General features: G+C 50.0%; 1 protein-coding gene across 3 annotated transcripts in view; it reads left to right on the plus strand.

Annotated features, from left to right (window-relative positions):
* Window positions 1-3,098: 3,098 nt before the first annotated feature.
* The window catches only part of AKR1A1 (aldo-keto reductase family 1 member A1), a 60,055-nt gene continuing 37,145 nt past the window's right edge, over window positions 3,099-26,008 (plus strand). The window contains exons 1-2 of one of the 3 annotated variants that reach the window (XM_077450772.1): window positions 3,099-3,198; window positions 19,121-19,223. In XM_077450772.1, the coding sequence (XP_077306898.1) occupies window positions 19,131-19,223 (93 nt within the window). In that variant the 5' untranslated portion in view covers window positions 3,099-3,198; window positions 19,121-19,130. Of the gene's footprint in view, window positions 3,199-8,790; window positions 8,817-19,120; window positions 19,224-26,008 lie in introns of those variants that run through there. The other 2 variants (XM_077450771.1, XM_077450773.1) reach the window with 2 other exon arrangements.

Raw genomic sequence — 26,008 nt, forward strand, 5'->3', positions numbered from 1 at the left:
CAGACTGGGCACAGAGGGGTTAATAAAGTTCACTGTCAGACTGGGCACAGAGGGGTTAATCCGGCTCAGACCCAGACTGGGCACAGAGGGGTTAATCCGGCTCACATCCAGACTGGGCACAGAGGGGTTAATCCGGCTCAGTTCCAGACTGGGCACAGAGGGGTTAATAAAGTTCACTGTCAGACTGGGCACAGAGGGGTTAATCTGGCTCAGACCCAGACTGGGCACAGAGGCGTTAATCCGGCTCAGACCCAGGCTGGGCACAGAGGGGTTAATCTGGCTCAGACCCAGGCTGGGCACAGAGGAGTTAATCCGGCTCAGACCCAGGCTGGGCACAGAGGGGTTAATCCGGTTTACACCCAGACTGGGCACAGAGGGGTCAATAAAGTTCACTGTCAGACTGGGCACAGAGGGGTTAATCCGGCTCAGACCCAGACTGGGCACAGAGGGGTTAATACGGCTCAGACCCAGGCTGGGCACAGAGGGGTTAATCCGGCTTACACCCAGACTGGGCACAGAGGGGTCAATAAAGTTCACTGTCAGACTGGGCACAGAGGGGTTAATCTGGCTCAGACCCAGACTGGGCACAGAGGGGTTAATCCGTCTCAGACCCAGGCTGGGCACAGAGGGGTTAATCCGGTTTACACCCAGACTGGGCACAGAGGGGTCAATCCGGCTCAGACCCAGGCTGGGCACAGAGGAGTTAATCTGGCTCAGACCCAGGCTGGGCACAGAGGGGTTAATCCGGCTTACACCCAGACTGGGCACAGAGGGGTTAATAAAGTTCACTGTCAGACTGGGCACAGAGGGATTAATAAAGTTCACTGTCAGACTGGGCACAGAGGGGTTAATAAAGTTCACTGTCAGACTGGGCACAGAGGGGTTAATCCGGCTCAGACCCAGACTGGGCACAGAGGGGTTAATCCGGCTCAGTTCCAGACTGGGCACAGAGGGGTTAATAAAGTTCACTGTCAGACTGGGCACAGAGGGGTTAATCTGGCTCAGACCCAGACTGGGCACAGAGGGGTTAATCCGGCTCAGACCCAGGCTGGGCACAGAGGAGTTAATCCGGCTCAGACCCAGGCTGGGCACAGAGGGGTTAATCCGGTTTACACCCAGGCTGGGCACAGAGGGGTTAATCCGGTTTACACCCAGACTGGGCACAGAGGGGTCAATAAAGTTCACTGTCAGACTGGGCACAGAGGGGTTAATCCGGCTCAGACCCAGACTGGGCACAGAGGGGTTAATACGGCTCAGACCCAGGCTGGGCACAGAGGGGTTAATCTGGCTCAGACCCAGGCTGGGCACAGAGGGGTTAATCCGGCTTACACCCAGACTGGGCACAGAGGGGTTAATAAAGTTCACTGTCAGACTGGGCACAGAGGGATTAATAAAGTTCACTGTCAGACTGGGCACAGAGGGATTAATAAAGTTCACTGTCAGACTGGGCACCGAGGGGTTAATAAAGTTCACTGTCAGACTGGGCACAGAGGGGTTAATCCGGCTCAGACCCAGACTGGGCACAGAGGGGTTAATCCGGCTTACACCCAGACTGGGCACCGAGGGGTTAATAAAGTTCACTGTCAGACTGGGCACAGAGGGGTTAATCCGGCTCAGACCCAGACTGGGCACAGAGGGGTTAATCCGGCTCAGTTCCAGACTGGGCACAGAGGGGTTAATAAAGTTCACTGCCAGACTGGGCACAGAGGGGTTAATCCGGCTCAGACCCAGGCTGGGCACAGAGGGGTTAATCTGGCTCAGACCCAGGCTGGGCACAGAGGAGTTAATCCGGCTCAGACCCAGGCTGGGCACAGAGGGGTTAATCCGGTTTACACCCAGGCTGGGCACAGAGGGGTTAATCCGGTTTACACCCAGACTGGGCACAGAGGGGTCAATAAAGTTCACTGTCAGACTGGGCACAGAGGGGTTAATCTGGCTCAGACCCAGACTGGGCACAGAGGGGTTAATAAAGTTCACTGTCAGACTGGGCACAGAGGGGTTAATCCGGCTCAGACCCAGACTGGGCACAGAGGGGTTAATAAAGTTCACTGTCAGACTGGGCACAGAGGGGTTAATCCGGCTCAGACCCAGGCTGGGCACAGAGGGGTTAATCCGGTTTACACCCAGGCTGGGCACAGAGGGGTTAATCCGGTTTACACCCAGACTGGGCACAGAGGGGTCAATAAAGTTCACTGTCAGACTGGGCACAGAGGGGTTAATCCGGCTCAGACCCAGACTGGGCACAGAGGGGTTAATACGGCTCAGACCCAGGCTGGGCACAGAGGGGTTAATCTGGCTCAGACCCAGGCTGGGCACAGAGGGGTTAATCCGGCTTACACCCAGACTGGGCACAGAGGGGTTAATAAAGTTCACTGTCAGACTGGGCACAGAGGGATTAATAAAGTTCACTGTCAGACTGGGCACCGAGGGGTTAATAAAGTTCACTGTCAGACTGGGCACAGAGGGGTTAATCCGGCTCAGACCCAGACTGGGCACAGAGGGGTTAATCCGGCTTACACCCAGACTGGGCACCGAGGGGTTAATAAAGTTCACTGTCAGACTGGGCACAGAGGGGTTAATCCGGCTCAGACCCAGACTGGGCACAGAGGGGTTAATCCGGCTCAGTTCCAGACTGGGCACAGAGGGGTTAATAAAGTTCACTGCCAGACTGGGCACAGAGGGGTTAATCCGGCTCAGACCCAGGCTGGGCACAGAGGGGTTAATCTGGCTCAGACCCAGGCTGGGCACAGAGGAGTTAATCCGGCTCAGACCCAGGCTGGGCACAGAGGGGTTAATCCGGTTTACACCCAGGCTGGGCACAGAGGGGTTAATCCGGTTTACACCCAGACTGGGCACAGAGGGGTCAATAAAGTTCACTGTCAGACTGGGCACAGAGGGGTTAATCTGGCTCAGACCCAGGCTGGGCACAGAGGGGTTAATAAAGTTCACTGTCAGACTGGGCACAGAGGGGTTAATCCGGCTCAGACCCAGACTGGGCACAGAGGGGTTAATCCGGCTTCCTCTGGCTGGAGCTGAGTCGGCTGCTTATAGAGGGATTTCTGGGATTTTTGGGTTAATATTTTGCAATCAGACTCCTCCCCCTTCATCCTCTTCTCCTCCCATTTCTATCCTCCTCCCCTCCCCCTGCACTGAGTGCTCAGCCCTCCCCCAGAACAGGCAGCCTTCTCCAGGAGAGAGGTGAGTGATGTCCCCCTATGGGGCTGATGTGTGACAGTCACTGCGCATACCTTCCTCTCTATACATCTCTATGTATATAATAATATATATAATCTCCTGTTTGCAGCAATGTATCTATCGTTCCTCTCCGTGTATAATCTGTGTATAGGACGCTCTGTATATAATGTACTGTCTGTATATAGAAAACTCCGGGGATGGGTGGATTGTGTGTACAACCTCTGGTTGCTGTGATGTCATAGTGATCCTCTGGGGTACTTCCCCGGGGAGTATGTAGTAGTCATCTTGTCTCTGCTGATCACACGGAACATGCAGCTTCCCCCATGGGGGGCCTTTTTACTCTGACTTTATCAATCAGTTCTACTCCCAATAATCAATACAACGTTGGTGGAGCAGCCGAGATCTGACAACCCCCCCCCCCCTCCATAGATCCGACCCCCCCCCTCCATAGATCCGACACCCCCCCTCTCTCTCCAGAGATCCGACACCCCCCTCTCTCTCCAGAGATCTGACACCCCCCCCCCTCTCTCTCTCTCTCCAGAGATCTGACTCCTCCAGAGATCTGACACCCCCCCCCCTCCTCCAGAGATCTGACACCCCCCCCCCTCTCTCTCTCTCCAGAGATCTGAAACCCCCCCCTCTCTCTCTCCAGAGATCTGACACCCCCCCTCTCTCTCTCCAGAGATCTGACACCCCCCCCTCTCTCTCTCTCCAGAGATCTGACACCCCCCCCTCTCTCTCTCTCCAGAGATCTGACACCCCCCCCTCTCTCTCTCTCTCCAGAGATCTGACACCCCCCCTCTCTCTCTCTCTCCAGAGATCTGACACCCCCCCCTCTCTCTCTCTCCAGAGATCTGACACCCCCCCCTCTCTCTCTCTCCAGAGATCTGACACCCCCCCCTCTCTCTCTCTCCAGAGATCTGACACCCCCCCTCTCTCTCTCTCTCTCCAGAGATCTGACACCCCCCCTCTCTCTCTCTCCAGAGATCTGACACCCCCCCCCTCTCTCTCTCTCCAGAGATCTGACACCCCCCCCCTTCTCTCTCTCCAGAGATCTGACACCCCCCCCCTTCTCTCTCTCCAGAGATCTGACACCCCCCCCCCTCTCTCTCTCCAGAGATCTGACACCCCCCCCCCTCTCTCTCTCCAGAGATCTGACACCCCCCCCCCTCTCTCTCTCCAGAGATCTGACACCCCCCCCCCCTCTCTCTCTCCAGAGATCTGACACCCCCCCCCCTCTCTCTCTCCAGAGATCTGACACCCCCCCCCCCTCTCTCTCTCCAGAGATCTGACACCCCCCCCCCTCTCTCTCTCCAGAGATCTGACACCCCCCCCCTCCTCCAGAGATCTGGCCGATGAGGCGACTGTCAGAATCTCTCAATATTCGGATATAAAGCCCAAATACTGGGAAATATTTCTGTCCGGTTTAGTTGCCGTCTGTAAGAAGATCCCAAATAGTTTTCTGGCCCTCCGGACACCAAGAGAGGAAGATTGAAGTACCGATAGGCAAAACTTTTATTTCTTTTTTTTTTTTTTTTCTCGTTTTGGATAGAATAAGGGTTATAACCCCCGTCTGGTCTATTTCTTTGCCATCTGTGTCCCTTTTTGTTGAGATTTCCCCTCACTTCCTGTCCCTGAGACACAACAGGAAGTGAGAGGAGATCCCTCCGAGGTGAGGGGACGCCGTGACCAGTGTTTATCAGTTTTCTTTTTGTTTTTGATGTGTCGGCCTCCAGATTCCTTTAGTGATTAGCCGTTTGTTAAGGAGCAGGCTGGGAAGCCGGCCACCGTGTCCAATGCGCCATAAGCTGTCAGCGGGCTTCCCCAACTGACAGCTGAATAAAAAACATTATCAGCAACACAAAAATGTGATAAAGATGGCAAAGGAGTCCAAACCCCCCCCCCCCCCCCCCATCTGTATTTTTAGGGGAACCAACATGAGGGGGGGGGGGGGGAATCCCTGTGTGAGGTATCCCAACATGCAGGAAAAGGGGGGGGGGGGTGACGATAAGTGTGCAGCAGCCCCCCCCCCCCAACCCATATCAGGCCACATGCACTCAACATGGGGGAGGGGGGGTAATGTGCCCGACCAACCTAAAGCATCTCATCCCCATGTTGATGCAGACAAGGGCCTCTCTCCTACAACCCTGGCCTGACCTGGTCTGTGGGTGGGGGGCTTATCGGCATTTAACAAGGGGGGGGTACCCAGATACCCCCCCCCCAATGTGAATGAGTATGGGGTACATTGTACAAGGGTTTTTTTGTTTTGTGAGGGATGTAATCTGCCCTGAAGCCTCCCCTTCTTGCCCCATTGAGCGCTCATCCCTCCGTGTCCCTCCCCATCAATTATTATCTATTTATTGAAGGTTAGAGGGCCGGAGATGTTAATAATTCTGTATTAGGTGATGAGATCCGACAATCTCAAAGTCCTTGCTGAGTAAGGGGCCGTGACACCTGGATGAAGCCCCCCCCCAACCAGCCGACCCCCCATCAGTCCTAATAATAGTTTAACCAGTTTAGGGTAAAGTCGCCCTCGTGATCCTGTCAGCTGGATGAGCGCAAAGTCACCCCCCCCCCTCCCCACTGGTGACTTTCATTCTGCAGCATTTTCATCAGAAAACGAGCGACACCCCCCCCCCCCCCCCGGCCCCCACCATCCACCTGGTGAGGAAGCAACATGAGGAAACAGGTGAATATTTTCACCATCTTTTCACTGCCCTCTAATTTTGTCCTGAATACTCCCCTCACTGCAGATGGTAAAATTAAAATCCCAACATTTTACAGGTGTCACTGAAGCAGGAAGTAAGAAAATCTTCCAATGGGGACACCCAGTCCAGTGATAAGAGGGCATTTCCCTTTACTTTATAGACCAATAAGGAAAGAACCCGAGTTCTATATCATAGAGCGACACGCATGTGAGAGTCTGAGAGGGCGGCACACCCCAAGTAAAGCCTTTGAAAAGAAAAAAAGTGGAAAGTCGCCCCCCCCCCCCCCCCCCCCGGGGCTTTTTAGCAGCAAATAGGAGTCAAATATTTTGTAAAAATCACAGATTTTATTTTTTTATTTCAACAAATGGTTAGACACAAAAAAAAAAAAAAATTATATATATATATATATATATATATATATATATATATATATATATATATATATATATATATATATATATATATATATATATATATAATGAGCTCTGCTATATACAAGGCGAGACAAATCAGGCTAGGAAAGGTTCTACCTCAAGGCTGATACATTGTTACACTTGGAATTGCACCATCCCATGTGTGGAAATGCCCCAGTGCGTTTCGACCTCAAAGGTTACGGTCTTCTTCAGGGGGTTCTTGCATTTCTATAAATACAATGTTTACAAACCGACTTCTAAACATTCCCTTCATCCAGAACTAAAATGATCATTTTGGCTTCAGAGACATTTTAACTGATGAATAAAATGTATAAAGTGGATCTTCACCGTCTTCAGTCATCTTCCATAATTGTCGTTTTCTTCTTCTTCTTCTTCTTCTTCTTCTTCTTATTATTATTATTATTATTATTATTATTATTATTATTATTATTATTGGCTCACCTGTAGGTAAAAAGTTTAATTCCATTTTAGTGTTGAAAATATTTTTATTGAAACATTTCAAGTAAAAACAATAAACAGTAACCATCATGAGGCAAATGCAGACAGGAACAGTAACAGGAGTACATTTACGGGAGGCCGGCTAACGACTATTGGCCATAGCCGGTCCCTGACGGGAAGCTTGGAGAGTAGAGAAGACGGCCCGCTCACCGATCCACGAGGCCACAGTAGTGAGAAATACTCCTGGGTTACTACATGAGGCAATATTTAAACAATAACATAGAAAAGATAGAAAGAAAGAGAGAGAAGAGAGAGGAGCAAAGTAAAAAGGAGCAAGGCGGTATAGGGGAAAGCTAAATAGCAAGAGAGGAGGAGAGGAAAGTGGGAGGGGGGGGGGGAAGGAATATGGGCAGGGGAGGGGGTAGGGTAAGGAAGAGCCCACAGTGTCCTCATGCGTTCAAGATTTGGTTCATTAAAGAGGGATTCCGCCCATAAAAAATATAAATACTACAGCTGCTGACTTTTAATAAATGGACACTCGCCTGTCCCGGGTTCCAGCGATGCCGAGGCCGATCGATCGCTCGGCCCTCGGCTGCTGCCGCCACCATTCCAGGTGAGGGAATCAGGAAGTGAAACGAATCGGCTTCACTTCCAGGTTCCCTACTGCGCATGCACGAGCCGCGCCGCGCAATAGGAAATCTCCGCGCTGTCACTGGGACCCGTGTGTGTCCCCAGCAGACAGCGCGGCAGGGCAGGAAATTGCGTAGACTCCCGTGGGAGTCTATGCCCGGAAGTGGGTGAAAATACCTGTCTTTGACAGGTATCTCCACCCCCCTCCCCCCTGAAAGGTGTCAATTGTGACACCGGAGGGGGGGGGGGGGGGTGGTTCCGATCAGCGGAGGTTCCACTTTAGGGTGGAATCCCGCTTTAAGGTGTCAGAGGAAGAGAAGCGGAGCCAGATCGACCATTGAGAAATAAATTTGGCGTAAGTGTCATTGTCCAGTGCCAACATCTCCTCCATTCTCATGGTGTCATTCATAATCGACACCCACCGTGACAATGGGGGAGTGGTCGTCGTCTTCCAATAAGCAGGTATCAGCTGTCTAGCGGAGGACATAAAGAAACGGAGCAATCTTTGTCTCTGTGATTTAATAGACCCGGGCAGAATAGAGAGTAATGCAATTTTTGGAGAGATAGGAACCGGAATATCAGCTAAGAGATTATAACAACATTCAAAAACCTGCGTCCAAAAGGGGCGGATCCTCTCACAGTCCCACCAGACATGCATGTAAGTTCCGACTGAAGCTTCACAGCGCCAGCAGGTGGCCGGGGTAGACGGGAAAATCCTGTGTAAAGTAGCAGGGTCCCTGTACCACCTGGACAATAGTTTGTAGTTCTTTTCTTGAGAGTAGCAGGAGATTGTAGATTTATGTGTGAAATGAAAAGAGGTATTCCATTCCAGCAAAGAGATGTCCTCACCCAAATCCGCAGACCACAGCCTGGTGTAATGTGGGAGTTGATCATGTGCTAAAGTCTGCAGTAGGTTATATAAGGAGGACAGTAAGTGTTTGGGAGTTTCCGGAAGCGAGCACAGTTCCTCGAAGTCGGTAAGCTTGCGATGTATTTGAGAGGAGGAGTGTAGGCGTTTGGCAAATGCGGACACATGTAGGGCCGTGAGCCAATCTCCGGAATCTGTCACGGAGACCGGGGTCCCCTGAGAGGGGTGCACAAATGTACGGGCTTGCGGCCATTCTGTGCGCTTAAAGGGTCCTAGGGAGGCCGCCCCTGTACTTTGTGGTAAAGCAGGATGGTCAAAGAGGGACGTTAGGGGGCCCGGATCCGAGGAGAGAGTGGAGTTTAGTCCCGTTCTGTACCACATCGTCAGGGAGGCCAGAGTCAGTGGGGACAAGGATGTCATACGAGAGTAGTCCTGTTTATAACCCCATGGAAGAGCTCGGAGATCCACAGGAGAAAGGTCCTGTTCAACAGACACCGAGGCCTTGCAGGAAGGGCGAGAGAACCATTCTATGATGCGAGTCAGGTGAGCGGCCTTATGGTAAGTCTCAAAGTCAGGGAGGCCTGTTCCCCCCCCCATAGTCTTCGGGATCGTTAGTAGCTAAAATTTAACCCTGGGGAGGCCCCGGTTCCACATGAATCTGATTGCCAACGAGCGTAGGGAGATAAAAAAAAGATTTGGGGACGTGGATGGGGATTGTTTGAGATAAATATAGGAACTTGGGTAGAGTGTCCATCTTTAGGGTATTAATCCGTCTGAACCAGGGTAAGGGAGATCCCCCCACTCCTCGAGGTCCTTCCGTATACGGTTAAGCAGGGGGATATAATTCAGGGAAAACAAATCAGCTGGGTTGGAGGTTATAACGACCCCTAGGTAAGAGATCCCCCCTTGGTCTGCCATTTAAATGAGAAGTTGGATTGCAGAAGGGACAGCGTGGAGGGGGTAAGGGATATGTTAAGGGCTTCTGTCTTAGAGATGTTGAGCTTAAAGTTACTATAGATACCAAAACGTTGAAATTCACTGAGTAGGGCTGGTAGGGAGATGTGTGGATTCTGAATATACACAAGGAGGTCATCGGCATACAGGGAAAGTTTGTGATGGGCAGACGGAGTTTGAATACCAAGAATGGAGGGGTTTTGTCGTATGGCACAAGCCAAATGCTCAATGATGATGACAAAGAGGAGGGGGGACAGGGGGCAGCCCTGTCGAGTACCGTTTGCACTGTCAAAGGGAGCCGATGTGGTACCATTGACCAGGACCGTAGCTGAGCGGCGGGAGTAAAGGGACATAACTTTAGAGATGAAGGGAGCTCCGAGGCCGAGTTGTGCTAGAGACAGCTGTAGAAACCTCCAACTGACCCTATCGAAGGCCTTTTCAGCGTCGAAGGATAAGAGGCAAGCTCTCAGACCTTTACGTTGGATCAGGGATATGAGATGTATCGTCTTGGTGGTGTTGTCCCTTGCCTCCCTGTCAGGGACAAACCCCACCTGATCTTTATGAATAATTTTAGGTAATAGAGGGGACAGACGGGTGGCTAGGACTTTTGCAAATAGCTTAATATCTATGTTGAGCAGGGAGATGGGCCGATAGCTGCTGCATTGGGATGGGTCCTTGCCTGGTTTAGGGATAATAGAGATGTTAGCAGATAAAGATTCCCTGGATGGGAGGTTAGAACTGTCCACCGAGTTAAACGCTTTCGACAGAAGGGGAGCAAGCTGGGGGGCAAAAGTTTTGTAAAACCGGGGTGTAAAGCCGTCAGGGCCCGGGCATTTTCCCACTTTAAGGATTTTAATAGCCTGTAGAAAGTCAAAGGTAGTCAGGGGCTCGTCCAAAGGTCGCTGCGTCCACAGTAGGTAGAGCGGTCTCCAGAATATAAGCCTGCGTGGGGTCAGAAGACGGAGGGGACCTAACTGGGGGGGTTGAATGCGGGAGGTTATAGAGTTGTGAGTAGTATTGCCTGAAGGACGCAGATATCCCAGAGGTGTTAAACGTTTTTGTATGGTCTGATCTAACAATGAATGGGATAGAATGTCGTGGGGGTCTAGGATGAATAATCCTAGCCAGGTGCTTACCACATTTATTTGCTAGTGAGTAGAAGTGGTTCCGCGCTTTATCCCTGGCGATCAGGGAGTGCGCGTCTAGGAGCTGGAGTAGGTCCCAGCAGGCATTAGAAAGCTGAACAAAGACAGCTGGGTCCAAATCCTTTTTGTGGAGGGGTTCGAGGTCCGCAATGATAGTAAGGAGTCTGCGTATGTCATGAGCTCGGGCCTTTTTAAGGCGAGAACCGTGTTGTATAAGGGTACCCCGGAGCACACATTTGAGAGTGTCCCACTGGTTCATAGGGGAGGTAGTGTCAGCGGAATGGTCACCTATAAAGTCTTTAATGGCCTTAGGGACATCCGCCATACACACGGCGTCCCGCAGCAGATTGTCGTTAACTCTCCAGCTCGCTCCCCGGCGACTAGCAGGGGGGCGGACCAGAGTCAGGTAGACGGGGGGGGCATGGTCGGACCACAGAAGATTACCGATCGAGGTCTGGAGAGGTGTGTCAAGTAGGGATTGTGATATGAGAAGGTGGTCCAATCTACTGTAGGAGTTCTGTGCGACGGAGAAGTAACTGTAATCCCTTTCCGTGGGATGCTGGATTCGCCAGGCATCCACCAGATGGGATGAATGTAAAAGTGATTTAATGCGTGTCAAGGTGGAGCGAGGAACAGAAGACTTACCCGAGGATGTGTCTGCGGATGGGGAGAGGGCAACGTTGAGATCACCGCCAATAATGAAAGTTGACCCTCCAAAGGAGGATAGTCTGGTGAGGACCGAGGAGAGGAACCGAGCCTGGCCCACGTTCGGCACGTAGATGTTAGCCACTGTGAAAAGGAAATTCATTTAGTTTCAGTTTCAGAAAAATATAGCGACCTGAGTCATCTATGAGAGAGTCTAGGACAGTGATGGCGAACCTTGGCACCCCAGATGTTTTGGAACTACATTTCCCATGATGCTCCTGCACTCTGCAGTGTAGTTGAGCATCATGGGAAATGTAGTTCCAAAACATCTGGGGTGCCAAGGTTCGCCATCACTGGTCTAGGACCTCCGGGTTAAAAGATTTATGAAAGGCAACAGATACCCCCTTAGATTTGGCCTGAGGATTAACACTGTGAAACCATTGTGAGTAATATCTATTGCGTAGGGCTGGGACAGCTCCCACGCGAAAGGTGCGTTTCTTGAAGCAGCAGAATTTTCGCACGCTTCTTGTGGAAATGGTATAGTGTCTGGCTCCACTTCTCAGGCAAGTTGAAACCCCTACAATTAAAGGAAGCAAAGGTTATGGAACTGTCACTAGCCATGGGGGGGGGGTTGTAGGGAGGAGCTGAGAATCAATATAATCAATATAATAAGTGGCACCATGGGCAGACCCTGGGGGGTGTGGGAGCGGGAATAGAGGTCGGGCAAGGAGGGCAAGGGAAGGGGCAGTGGGTGGGAGGGTACAAGCAGAGGGAAGACGGAAGGAGGAAAAAAGGTAAGAAGAGAGAGAAAAAACAGCATAACAACCCCGCATAGGGAGTAGTAAGAAATATAGGCAGAGTTACCCGTTCCCAATAAAATAAACAGAGGTATATAGAAAACAATAGCTGTAAACGTCAATCGTGGGGAACAGGCCCAGGAGGTCTGGTATAGAACAGTAATGAGTAGAACAAAAACAAAAAAGGCCACTAGGTGGCTCCAAAAAGGAAGCAGCATACAGGAAAAAAGCCTGTCAAAAAGGCACAAATCGGTGCGCCCCACAGCGGTCATAGGAACACCGTGGGGCGCACAGCAAAAATAAACAAAAGAAAAAAAACAAACAAAGAACCCGTAAAAAAAAAAAAGGGGGGGGGGGGGCGAGGAGCAGAATCACCAAGCCGGGCAGCTCCCCGGCCCCACGGGTAAACCGGAGTCTGTTGCGACCTGAAAAGTAAACCAAATAACATATCAACGTAAATTATTCTAGCGGTCATCAATAAATGCATTTGTAAACCGGCATGAAATAGAAACATCTAGAGGAGACATAGCAACAACTGGTAGGTATAGCAAGGGCACCCCAGGGGGGGGCTGCCGCAGATAGCGGGGTGCGGGAACAAGTCCTGAGGTCAATCCAAGAACCATCCAATAAGGCGTAACTGAGCACCCCAACTATAAGGAAAAGGGAGGGGACGCACAGCAACAGAGGGCGCAAGAAACATACAAAAAACCTGTAAACAAAAGGGTTAATCAACAGTAGAGCTATTCAACCCATTCGGGTCCAGGCACATCCCGGGGGAGGGCCCCAGAAGTGAAAAAAGAGAGAACAGGTCCAGGTGGGCCCGCAGGCATGGGTCAGCCGTTAGGATCTTGAGGCAACGGAGATCGAGGGGTGCGTCTGCGACCTTGTTTCTGCCACTGCGGAGTGTAGGGTAGACCAGGTGTGGTCGGCGCAAACGGCCAATCTGGCAGCGCTACTTGAGGCAGTTCAAGTGTACTGAGGAATGTAGGCAGGTCCCCCAATGTACGGAATATGGCGGTTTTACCCGCGTGGTGCACTCGGAGGTGGAACGGAAAGCGCCACTGGTATTTAATTTGTCTTGCTTGTAGGAGCTGCGTGAGGGGCCTCAGGGATTTCCTCATTGCCAAAGTTTGGCGTGAGAGATCAGGAAGGAGCATGATAGGCGTGTCGTTGAATAGAATCGACTGTTGTGTGCTGGCGGCCCTCATAATGTCCTCCTTTACTTTGTAAAAATGGACACGGCAAAGAGTGTCACGGACAAAGGAGGGGTCAGGGGTGCGAGGACCCGATGTACGGTGCACCCGGTCCAGTTCGATCGGGTCATCTTTGGGTCGTTGGAGTATCTGGTTAAAGGTGGCCGTAACCGCAGCAGGGAGATTCTTGGGGTCAACCGACTCAGGTATCCCCCGTATGTGTATGTTGTTGCGGCGACTGCGGTTTTCGAGGTCATCCTGCTGATATGAGAGTTGCTGGAGCAGGACAGTGTGGGCATTGAGGATCTGGTCGTGTGACTGTACAGTGTCCCGCAGGCTATCAACCATGTTGTCCACATCATCAAAACGTACCCCCCACATCTTTTCTCAAGTCCGAAATCTCCTTCCGATATGTTTCCTCAATCCTATGCACACAGCGTTCAAAGTCATCTTTAGTGGGAAGGGACCTCAGGTAGCCGTGCAGGGATCTGATTTGCGATTCCATGTCCCACCCATCCCCGGATCCCAATGAGGCATTCGAGCGGCTTCTGGTAAGCCTGGGGGAGAGGGCAACGTCCTCGGGGTGTGAGAGTAAGTTGTGGGAACGCACTTGAGATTGCAGGGTCGGTTCAGAGCGAGCTGGGGACGGAGGAGCCGGCGGCTCTTTAGGTGCTGGGCGGTGCTGTGAAGACAACCTTCCATGGCCGAAGTAGTCATCCAAATCCCCCTCCTGGGTGACGGCTACTGCCGCCCCTGTGCGCCTTGGGCTTGTCCTTCCCCCCCCATGGAGCTGGGTATGGTCCGGTTTACAATCTAAAAATGAATCCCGGGGGAGCCAGGAGCCGAGTGTGGCCCGACTCAACGCTCCATACGTCCGCTCAGACCCTCACAGAAGAAAGTTCAGGTCAGTTAGTTAGGAGGGGCTTGCATACGGTGAGACGTGATTGCATAGGCATGCGGCAATGCGAGGTAGCATCCACAGTAGTAATTCTGAGAGGTATACTGGCTTGCGATCTGAGAGGATGGAAAGTTCATCTAGGTAGGAGCAAAAGAAATTTGTTAATCCCCCGTTGCAGTAGAATAAATGAATATACGGTGCAAGCCAGAACAGGTCCGCAAGCAGGGGGAATAGGAGGCTGCAGGGGGTACTTGAGGCAGGATGCTTGGTACAGCGAGCCAGTAAAACAAGTTAAAGGGAGCAATTCAGCATGGATGCAGAGCCACAGGGAGATGGCATGCGAAGCAGGTCTCCTATAGGGGGGGATGCGGGGGAGCAGCTAGGCCAGCGTAGGGAGGTAGATTGCAGCCGTGGATGTGGGCCGGAGCGGCCACGGAACGATTCCCCGGGCAGCAGCCGCAGGAAACTCCGGGGATTCCCAGGCCTCAGTAGGCCGCGCTAGGCCGGAGCCGGCCGCGGGCTCCCCGGGGTCCGCGGGAGTCCGAAAACGGCTCAGATGGGTCCTGGGCGAAGGGGGGGATGATGGTGGGGGACCGATGGTAGCCCCTTACCTCTCCCTCCGGTGCAGCAGCGGCGTTCTCCGGTGGTCCGGGAGGCCCAAGATGGCGGCGGCCGGCGGGGACTCGAGCGGCGGGTCCAGGCGGCTAGAAGCCTCAGCGCCGGCGAATATAGGGCCCAGGTCACTTGGCGGCACAGTCCGGTCCTGGCAGGGCAATCGTGGAGGCACAATCCGCTATATATCAAGAGGATGGCGGCGGATAGCTCCGTGGATGACCGGAGCTCTTCAGTTAAGCGTCTGCCGCCATTCGCGTCAGGCCACGCCCCCCCCCATAATCATTTAATTCCATTTTAAAAGACTTTACAAGTTGTCAATATAGACCAAGCCCCCCACCCCCGTGAATGGTGACCCAAGCATTTGTGCTCTCTCCGGTGTTCCTGGCGATATCTCACGTGTGGTGTATTTACTGTTTACATACGTGTACAACACACGGGACAACTGGGTTGTTTTTAAATAATTTTATTACTTTTATTTACATTTAATTTTGACATCACAAGGGGGCTAAAAAGTGCCCTCATGTGGTAGGATGGGCAGGTGACGGGTCCTCTTTATGGAGTAGATTTACTAACACTGGAGAACTCAGTCTGATGCAGCTGGGCGTGGGAGCCAATCGGCTTGTTCAATTAAGCTTTGGCAATAAATGCTGGAAGCTGATTGGTTGGCAGAAGCGAGCCTGATTTGTACTCTCCAGCTTTAGTAAATAAACCCCTCAGGGGTCTATTAGGCCCCCGATGTCTTCCCTGCACTCCAATAAGATTGGCCAGATTTACAAAGTCTCTGTGCTGAGAGAGCGCGCGCCAAACACTTCGCCCGAGCTGCTACAGATCACTCCCGGTCTTTAGTTATGATCGGGTGAGAGCCAATCACAGTGCTCACCTGATCGAGAGGTCCGTCCCACCTCAAGACCCAGGTAAAGCTTTAGTGGGCGGGCGGGGGTTTTAAGTTCCTTGTGGAGTAGGGTTGCCACCTTTTTCTTCAAGCCAAACCCGAACAATTTATGGGTCTCCTCCTCCTCCTCCTCCTCCTCCTCCTCCTCCTCCATTTCGCTATTAAATAACATTTCTAATCATATGAAGTTACATCTGAACTCGCAGAGTTTCCCTTCACTGTAAGGGGGGATTCTGCAGACTCTGATGTAAGGGAGAACTCTGGGAACCCTGATTTAAGGGGGGACACTGAGAACTCTGATGTACGGAGAGGACTCTGATTGAAGGGGGAACACTGTGGCCTCAGGTGTAAAGGGGAGCTCTGATATAAGGGATGCTCTGAGAACCCCGATTTACCTTTAGTGTACCCTCTCGGAGACAGGAGACCTGAAGTCTCCTCCTTCTGTCACAGACATGGATGGATGGTGAGCTCACTCACCCCTTGGCAGTCGGCTGAACTTCAAATTTCCAGCCCACGCTTTCCTATTCTAAGGAGTGTGGGCAGACCCAGAGGGGTAGGACCGGGAGGAAGAGGTGCAGATCAAGCCCTCTCTCATCTGCATGTGGGGGGGATTGTTAGTGTTGGCTTTGGGCAGCATGAAAGAGAGTGTAACAGACACTCTCAGCTTAGACAACTGCAGCCAGCAACCCTGCTGGGAAGCCATAGTCCAGTCTAAATAATGTGTCCGGGTTTCAGGCAGTCTGAAACCCGGACACATGAGTCCAAACGCGAACTGTCCGGGTGAATCCTGGACAGGTGGCAACCCTAGTGGGGAGTCATATGAATGTACAGCATGCAAAGCGCTGTGTATATTGTTGGGGATATAAATATAATGTACAGTATATCAAATGTAATACGTTTTATTATATATAAAATACTGTGTGTATCTATATATCTCTCTTATTACACAGTGGGGAGAACAAGTACTTGATACACAGATGATTTTTGCAGTTTTTTTCTACTTACAAAGCATGTGGAGTTCTGTCATTTTTATCATAGGTTCTCTTCAACTGTGAGTGCCGGTTCACACTATTGTTAAGCGAGAACCCTGCGAATCAACTGCGGATTCCCGCATCGCACCCGACACGCACGGCAGTTCACACTGCCATACACGAACTGCTGGAGAGTGTCATTATATGTTAACACCCCATTTCAGTTCGCAGTGCGATATGCGAGCTGACAGTTCAAACATGAATCGGATCGCGTAGGTGTGAACACACATGCGATCCGATTCTGGTCCGAACAGATAAAAGGGTCCTGTGCGTGTTTTGGATGGAATGCGGTGCGATATCAGCTGTACTATCTGTATGGCTGACATCGCATGTAATGTGAACAGCAGTGCGCTGCGAATTACATGCGATGTCTGCCATCGCAATCGTGTGAACCGGCCCTGAAAGACGGAATCTAAAACAAAAATCCAGAAAATCACATTATATGATGTTTTTAAGTAATTGATTCACATTTTTTTTTTTTTCTGCATGACATAAGTATTTGATGCATCAGAAAAGCGGAACTTTAATCTTTGGTACAGAAACCTTTGTTTGCAATCACAGAGATGATGCGTTTCCTGTAGATCTTGGCCAGGTTTGCACGCACTGCAGCAGGGATTTTGGCCCCTCCTCCATACCGACCTTCTCCACACCCCTCAGGTTTCGGGGGGCTGTCGCTGGGAAATGCGGACTTTCAGCTCCCGCCAAAGATTTTCTATTGGGTTCAGGTCTGGAGACCGGCTCGGCCACTCCATGACCATGAGATGCTTCTTACGGAGTCGCTCTTTAGTTGCCCTGGGTGTGTTTTTTTTTTTTTTGGGACGTTGTCATGCTGGAATACCCGGCCACGACCCATCTTCAATGCTCTTACTGAGGGAAGGAGGTGGTTGGCCAAGATCTCAGGATACATGGCCCCACCCATCCTCCCCTCAATACGGTGCAGTCGTCCTGTCGTCTTTGTAGACAAGCAGCCCCCAAAGGATGATGTTTCCACCTCCATGCTTCACGGTTGGGATGGTGTTCTTGGGGTTGTGCTCATCCTCCTTCTTCCTGCAAACATGGCGAGTGGAGTTTAGACCAAAAAGCTCTATTTTATTTTCTCTCATCAGACCACATGGCCTTCTCCCATTCCTCCTCTGGATCATCCAGATGGTCACTGGCAATCTTCAGATGGGCCTGGACATGCGCTGTCTTGAGCAGGGGGACCTTGCATGCGCTGCAGGAGTTTAATCCATGGCGGTGTAGTGTGTTACTAATGGGTTTTCCTGGAGACTGAGGTCCCAGCTCTCTTCAGGTCATTGACCAGGTCCTGCCGTGTAGCTCTGTGCTGTTCCCACACCTTCTTAATGATCATTGATGCCCCACGAGGTGAGATCCTGCATGGGGCCCCCGACCGAGGGAGACTGACCGTCATCTTCCGCTTCTTCCATTTTTTTTTTTTTTTTTTTTTTTTTTTTTTTTTTTTATATAATCTTTATTTATTGAAACAAAGAAAGAAAAAGTATACAAACTGGACATGCCAATACAGAGACTGGGCATGGATTGTCACAGAACAGGAAGGCAATATCTCAATACTAAAGACTCTTCAAGCAGTGATAAGCCACACTCACTCTTCCAATTATAGGGTCCTTCTCCCGGGGAGAGAGTAAGCTACCCCGCTTGATTTAGGGTCAACTGTGCTTCAATGGCCTTACTAGGCAAATAACTGTTGCTCCCCCGTATGGGTGGGAATGCCAGTGAGTAACATTTCACTAAGAAGGCTACCCCCGAAAGAGGGGGGGGGGTTCCAAGAACCCCCATCAGACCGTCTCCGGCCTCTAAGCAGCCCAAGGGCGGACATGAGGGGGACCTTCCATTTTCTAATAATTGCGCCAACGGTTGTCTTCTCACCAAGCTGCTTGTCTATTGCCCTGTAGCCCATCCCGGCCTTGTGCAGGTCTACAATTTTATCCCCGATGTCCTTCCACGGCTCTCTGGTCTTGGCCATTGTTGGAGTGTGTGGACAGGAGTCTTTTATACAGGTAACGAGTGGAGAACAGGAGGGCTTCTTAAAGGGGGGAAAAAATAACAGGTCTGTGAGAGCCGAAATTCTTACTGGTTGGTAGATGATCAAATACTTATGTCATGCAAGAAAAGGCAAATTAATTATTTAAAAATCGTACAATGTAATTTTCTGGATTTTTGTTTTAGATTCCGTATCTCACAGTTGAACAATACATATGATAAAAATTTAAAAATTACAGACCTCTATGTGCTTTGTAAGTAGGAAAACCTGCAAAATCGTGAAATACAAGATGCAAAATTATCAAATACGTGTGTATGTATATATATATATATATATATATATATATATATATATATATATATATATATATAATCTTTTTCATATTGGTACCTTATTTGACCCTACTATCAAGATCCTGGAAATGTTTTCTTTTAGCAGAGCCGAGCTCTAAAGGAATTTTGTATTTTTGTAGAAGTGATATTTCTTGTTTAGTCAGTAATCCCCGGAGCTGGACGGAGGCCTAGAGCGCCTGTTGACGGTGCAAAGTATTTGATGACCACATCCCGTGTGTGTCCGGTGTTCTGAGTTCTCTGCGCTCACCTCAATAGATAGATTGAAGTATATATGAACTTTCAGTGCAGTCACATGTATGTATTTATTTTATTTTTTTTAAAGGGGACCGTACATGATAATCAGAAGCAGATTTTTGCAAGGTATAAAGCACCTGGGAGGTAAGGCACGAGGACTTCTCTATCACTTCCAGGACAGTCAGTCAAAAGTAAGTCTTTTTTTTTTTTAGTTTTTTTTTTCCCTTCTAATGTTGCTTTTCTGCAACCTTTATATCACTCTTTTAATTTCGGGGCTGGAGAGCTGTTGTTAAAGTGGACTTGGCATTTTTCATGCAAGGTCCACTTTAGGGTCACCTGTCCCGGATGCAGCGAGGTCTCGTCTTTTCAGCCTTCTCTCAGCAACATCTCTATCGGGGGGGCCACACGATGCAATCTACGGAGCGCTCCAGTCAGACAAATGGTGCTGCTAGGCTCCATTCTTACTTGTGCGACTAGTCATGCAACTCGTGTTCCCGTGACTCTGACACCCCTGTTTTCTTAGATTCTCGCTCTGGAGTGCTTGTTCCTCTATAGCTGCCTCTTTGGGTGGATCAGAGGGCTACAACCTGGAAGCTGTCCTGCAGTAAAGCCCATCGTCCCTTGTAGGGTGCTTTGTTAAAAACTAGGTGGCTCCTTACACTCTTCACATTGACCCTTCTTAGGACTCTCACCTGTCCTGAACAAGCATGCATTTTAGAGTCATGGTTCCCCTTGCGTGGGCTTCTCCTCCCGGTTCCCCTTGCGTGGGCTTCTCCTCCCGGTTCCCCTTGCGTGGGCTTCTCCTCCCGGTTCCCCTTGCGTGGGCTTCTCCTCCCGCTTCCCCTTGCGTGGGCTTCTCCTCCCGCTTCCCCTTGCGTGGGCTTCTCCTCCCGGTTCCCCTTGCGTGGGCTTCTCCTCCCGCTTCCCCTTGCGTGGGCTTCTCCTCCCGCTTCCCCTTGCGTGGGCTTCTCCTCCCCGCTTCCCCTTGCGTGGGCTTCTCCTCCCCGCTTCCCCTTGCGTGGGCTTCTCCTCCCCCGCTTCCCCTTGCGTGGGCTTCTCCTCCCCCGCTTCCCCTTGCGTGGGCTTCTCCTCCCCCGCTTCCCCTTGCGTGGGCTTCTCCTCCCCCGCTTCCCCTTGCGTGGGCTTCTCCTCCCCCGCTTCCCCTTGCGTGGGCTTCTCCTCCCCCGCTTCCCCTTGCGTGGGCTTCTCCTCCCCCGCTTCCCCTTGCGTGGGCTTCTCCTCCCCCGCTTCCCCTTGCGTGGGCTTCTCCTCCCCCGCTTCCCCTTGCGTGGGCTTCTCCTCCCCCGCTTCCCCTTGCGTGGGCTTCTCCTCCCCCGCTTCCCCTTGCGTGGGCTTCTCCTCCCCCGCTTCCCCTTGCGTGGGCTTCTCCTCCCCCGCTTCCCCTTGCGTGGGCTTCTCCTCCCCCGCTTCCCCTTGCGTGGGCTATCTTCCATGTATCTGATGTCATGTCAGCCTCTACAGACACTCTTTTGCCTCCACTTTCCTCTGCCCCTCCATGACCACAATTTTCCAGTGTTGCCTTGATGCCCCTCGGGTAACCAATACTTCTTGGTGTCTCTCTTGAGGCTTGTGCCTCCAAACAGCCCAATTCATTCCCTGAATTCCTGGTTAGCCCGTTCAAGTGGATACGGACTTCCATTCATGACAAGTAGTATGAGCCAATCGGACTCCACTACATGGCATAATATTGTCCATCCAATGATAGGAACTCATGAATAATAGAAGAAATTGGAACGATGACCTCATCAATGGGGTGTTGGCTGAGGGTGGCTCAGTGACCAATTTGTATTGCTTCACTGCAATGTAAAGAGTGAGGTCAATGAAATGACTTGTGTTCTCTGGCAGGTGTCTGGATCACAGGACTTTCCAAACAGAGTTGCAAAGCTTAGTCCGGGAAATTATCTTGCATAGATTTATTTCAGCTCCATTTTCAAGGAATGCAGCTTATAAGAGCATTTGCACTTTTTGTACTGCCGTGCTTTTCCAATAAAGTGAAAGAGCTGGTAAGGCAGACAAAGGGGGGGGTGTGTGTGTGTGTGTGTGTGTGTGTTTTTCTTTTTACTTCCTTTTTTTTTTTTTTTTTGTATTATAGAACATTGTCACAGGTTTAAATGTTGAATTGGTATGCAAAAAGAGAAGCGTGCTTGGATATCCTCATGTGAATCCCTTTAATGAACTTTCTGCTGGTCATCCTGCTTGAGCTCTTTGAAGCTATATTCAGGAAAAACTGAGATGAAATAAACAAACATATGTAGTTCTGTTTGGCCAGTCTTGTGATTCTGGCACCCCTATCAGAGACTATAGCCAAGTCATTGACTTCACTTTTTTTTTTTTTTTTTTAGGGAACTCTAATGATCCCCCGGTAGGACTTATTTGACAACCTGCCCCCTATATGACAAGTATGGACTGTCGTGAAATTGGCACCAATGGCCCTCTGGTGTGACAAATTGTATTCAGGGGTCAGTTGCTCACTTGCATTTAAACCTCACAATGCAGAAAAAACTGGAACTCATTCATAGTAAAAGACAAACTCACAAGGGTTTAATTCTTCTTTTATAGTCTAGAGAATGAATTGCCTTAGATAACCCGACGCGCCCAATAAATAGTTCACCCGTCTGTGCCAACAACCAGCCATCAGCCTGGGAAGCCTATACCTGTGTATGTGTACACCGCCCAACTGCACTCTATACAACGTCTGCCAACTATTTCCCTCTATCAATAGCTGGAATCTTAGGCTCCGTATCGCTGCGTCATTTTCCACTCGGTCATAGTGAGTCCTTCACTTCTCTTTTCTAATGTCGGCAGATCAGGTTGGAACATTCCATGCAGAGGTTAGGGTAGGCCTGGCACACATGGACTGCAAGAGTGTCCAAACATGCCCACGCCAGGGTGCCGAGGGGGCCACAGACTGGCGGGTGCCGGGGGAGCCACAGACTGGCGGGTGCTGTGATATTAATTGATCCGTACCTTGGTGACCGTGCAGCACTGAGTTACATTCGTTGTTTGGAACTGAATATCTCAGAATGTCTCTGATTTTAAACACACAGCAATCCCTCCACTCACTGAACCAATAAAATTCAAAGTACTAACAATAATTTATGAAGCTGTCCATAACTCGGCCTTCAGCTACATCCACTAACCCAGTGGTCCCCAACCTTTTTGGCATCGAGGACCGGCTGCGTGGAAGAAAATTGTGCCAAGGCCCGGTTGGGGGGGGGGGGCATAGGGGATAAGCGATTTTTCGTGGTCGGTTTGTAGCACTTTATTTCTATTATTACATTGTAGTAATTAATAAAATAGTACAACTCACCATAATGCAGAATTAGTGGCAGCCCTGAGTGTGTTTCTTGCCATGTTACCTGCCACCAGATGCGGAATGTCACTTGCCATGTCACCTGCCACATTGCCTGTCACTAGATGCAGAATGTCACTTGCCACCACACCTGCCATGTGGCCTTTCATCAGATGCGGAATGTCACTTGCCATGTTGCCTGCCACAAAATGCGGAATGTCACTTGCTACGTCACCTGCCACGTTGCCTCTCACCGGATGCGGAATGTCACTTGCCATGTCACCTGCCACATTGCCTGTCACTAGATGCAGAATGCCACTTGCCACGTCCTTTGCCACCAGATGCGGAATGTCACTTGCCATGTTGCCTGCCACAAGATGTGGAATGTCACTTGCCACGTCACCTGCCACGTCACCTGCCACGTTGCCTCTCACCAGATGTGGAATGTCACTTGCCACTTCACCTGTCACCAGATGCGGGATGTCACTTGCCATGTTGCCTGCCACAAGATGCGGAAAGCCACTTGCCACGTCACCTGCCACGTTGCCTCTCACCAGATGTGGAATGTCACTTGCCATGTCACCTGCCACATTGCCTGTCACTAGATGCAGAATGTCACTTGCCACCACACCTGCCATGTGGCCTTTCATCAGATGCGGAATGTCACTTGCCTGCCACAAAATGCGCAATGTCACTTGCTACGTCACCTGCCACGTTGCCTCTCACCGGATGCGGAATGTCACTTGCCATGTCACCTGCCACATTGCCTGTCACTAGATGCAGAATGCCACTTGCCACGTCCTTTGCCACCAGATGCGGAATGTCACTTGCCACGTCCCCTGTCACGATGCCTGTCACCAGATGTGGACTGTCACTTGCTACACTGCCTGCCACTGCATTGGTGGCAGCACTGGTCCATCTAGCACAGAAGGGCACCCAGTGAAAGCAGGAGAGCAGTGAGAGATGATGACATCTGCTCCCTGCTGCATTTCCGACATTGAGGCTGATGGGACGGGAGAGCAGCGATGCGGGGGGTCGGAGAGATGATGATGTCATCTCTCTGCTCCCCGCTGCACTTCCGACATTGAGGCTGACAGGGTGAAAGAGCAGCGATGCGGGGGGCGGAGAAAGAAGATGTCACCTGTCATGTTGCCTGCCCGCTCGCTATCTCTTCCACCCGGTGCTTATATGCTGGCCGCCCGGCTGTCTCATGCTGCCCGGCCGTGCGCGCGGCCCCGCTGAAGAAAGGCCACGGCCCGGTAGTGGGCCGCGGCCCGGGGGTTGACGACCCCTGCACTAACCAATCCCAAAATACCAACCAAGACGGTCTCTTTGGTCCTCCCAAAACCTCTTGCTCTCCCTTGTCACCTCCTCCCATGATCACCTGCAGAGCTTCTCCCATCCTTTGGAACTCCCTACCCCAATCCATCCGACTGTCCCCCTAATCTATCAATTCTTTTCTTTTTTTTTTTTTTTTTTTTTTCCATTGTTATCACATAATAAAAAAATATATATAAAATTTAAAAAAAGAAAAGGAAAAAACATGGCAATTGCTTAACACTTTTTTTACAGTATTGACAAATAATTTTAGACTGTTAGAGCCAATATATTATGCATACAAGTTCCTTTGCATTGCTTCCTACCCTCGACCCCCCCCCCCCCCGATACTTATTACACACTCCTTTACAAAGAGAAAAAATAAAAAGGAGGAAAAGTATGAGAGAGAGAAACGAAGGGAGCTCGTTCAGCCTTTGTAATCTTGTCTATCGCACTGCCTGTATTTTTTATGGGGGGTTCTCCAGTCTTTCCAACCTGGGCCCCCATTGTCTTTTTGAACTTACTGAGGTTTCCTTGTTTTATATAGAAGACTCATTCATTGCCTATTTACTAAGTTTACCTCCTTCAACCACCTCTCGAGGGACGGAGGTAGACACTCTTGCCAGTGTTGTGCTATCAGCTTCCTTGCAAGGAATAAGCACCTTAAGACTGGTTCTACTTTTTTTTTTGGGGGGGGGGGGGGGGATACGACCTCTTTCGAGAAGGTAGAGGAAGAAAAAAAAGCTCTGGACAGCTGCACTCCGGATCGAATCTAGAATAGTTGATGCTTTTATTGTTGAAATAAAAAAACACTACATCACACGAACCACAGCAGAAAACGAGGACATAGAACAAGAAAAAATGCTGATGCGTTTCACTCTAAATTTAGCGCTTACGCATAGCTTTTAAATTTAATGTGAAATGCGTCAATCTTTTCTTCTATGCCCCTCGTTTTCTGCTGTGGTTCGTGTGATGTAGTGTTTATTTATTTCAACAATAAAAGCATCAACTATTCTAGATTCGATCCGGAGTGCAGCTGTCCAGAGCTTATTTTTTCTTCCTCTATCTATAGGTTTGTGCAATTAGCCTGCACCTGGGACTCCCTCATCTAGAAACTTCAGTGTTTCAGGTAGACCGGCCTGGAGCGGTGTTTTTTTTATTTTTTTTTTTTTTTTATTTATTTATTTATTTTTTTCTCTCCTTCGAAAAGGCCCAGAAGGCAAATCCTAATCGTTAATAATAGAATTGCAGCTTCCGACCATTTTTTTCATTTTTGAACATCTCGTTGCGCAGTTTATTCCCCCCTGTTTTTTTGCAAATCCTAATCGTTGCATCCAAGGCAATCTCAAAGGTCCTATTTATCTCCTCCATTATAGTCTTCCAGTATCTCTGAACAGCTTCGGACACCTCCAACACATATGGATAAAATCGCCCGTTGATCCGCATCTAAGACACTGATCATTTGCTCGCAGTCCCATTTTAAACATTTTCTTGGGAGTATGAAATAAAAGAAGTAAAGATGTGATACTCTATGAGAAGGGGAAATTGAGACAAGTGTTCTGTGTTTTAAGGATCCGATCCCATTTCATATTTAACAGTGGCCCTACTCCCAGCTTGCCCTGTTCTTCATTGTACCACCATGGTCCAATGCCATTTCTCTAAGTCTGGTATATACTCGAGATATTGCTCCCTTAGTTGGTGCCAGCGACATTATTTGCGTAAGGATCGGGATTTGGGTCCAAATTGCGTCTGGATTGTGCGTCTGACCTGGAGATATTTGTAGAATTAGCCATTTGTTGGGTTGAATTCTTGTTTCAAATCAGAAAATGATTTCATAACATCATCACTTTCAAATAGCTGCTTTACTCGGGTAATCCCTTGGGATACCCATTCCCTAGATCTTTCCACTTTAGCTAACTCTGCCAGATTCTTATTATCCCACAAGGGAGCCAACTCTGATTACCCCCCCCCCCCCCCTGGTATCCCAGCAGGGTTCTCATTGTTCGCCATAGTTTAATAATTAAATTAATCGTTGGACCGCATACAGCAAATGAATTTGCCTCCAAGACCTCAGCTAGGGTATTGTGTGTTAATCTATCAATCTTTAGACGATCCCTGAAATCCCTTCTCTTTAACCACCTTCAGACCGGACCATTTTGCTGGTAAATGACCAGAGGTCTTTTTACACTTTGGCACTGCGCTGCTTTAACTGGTAATTGCGCGGTCATGCAATGTTGTACCCAAACAAAATTTGCGTCCTTTTCTTCCCACAAATAGAGCTTTCTTTTGATGGTATTTGATTGCCTCTGCGATTTTTATTTTTTGCGATATAAACGTAAAAAGGCC

The sequence above is a fragment of the Lithobates pipiens genome, unplaced genomic scaffold, assembly GCF_037356315.1.
Source record: "Lithobates pipiens isolate NorthernLeopardFrog02 unplaced genomic scaffold, aLitPip1_a1.2 Scaffold_23, whole genome shotgun sequence".
Classification (NCBI taxonomy): Eukaryota; Metazoa; Chordata; class Amphibia; order Anura; family Ranidae; genus Lithobates; species Lithobates pipiens.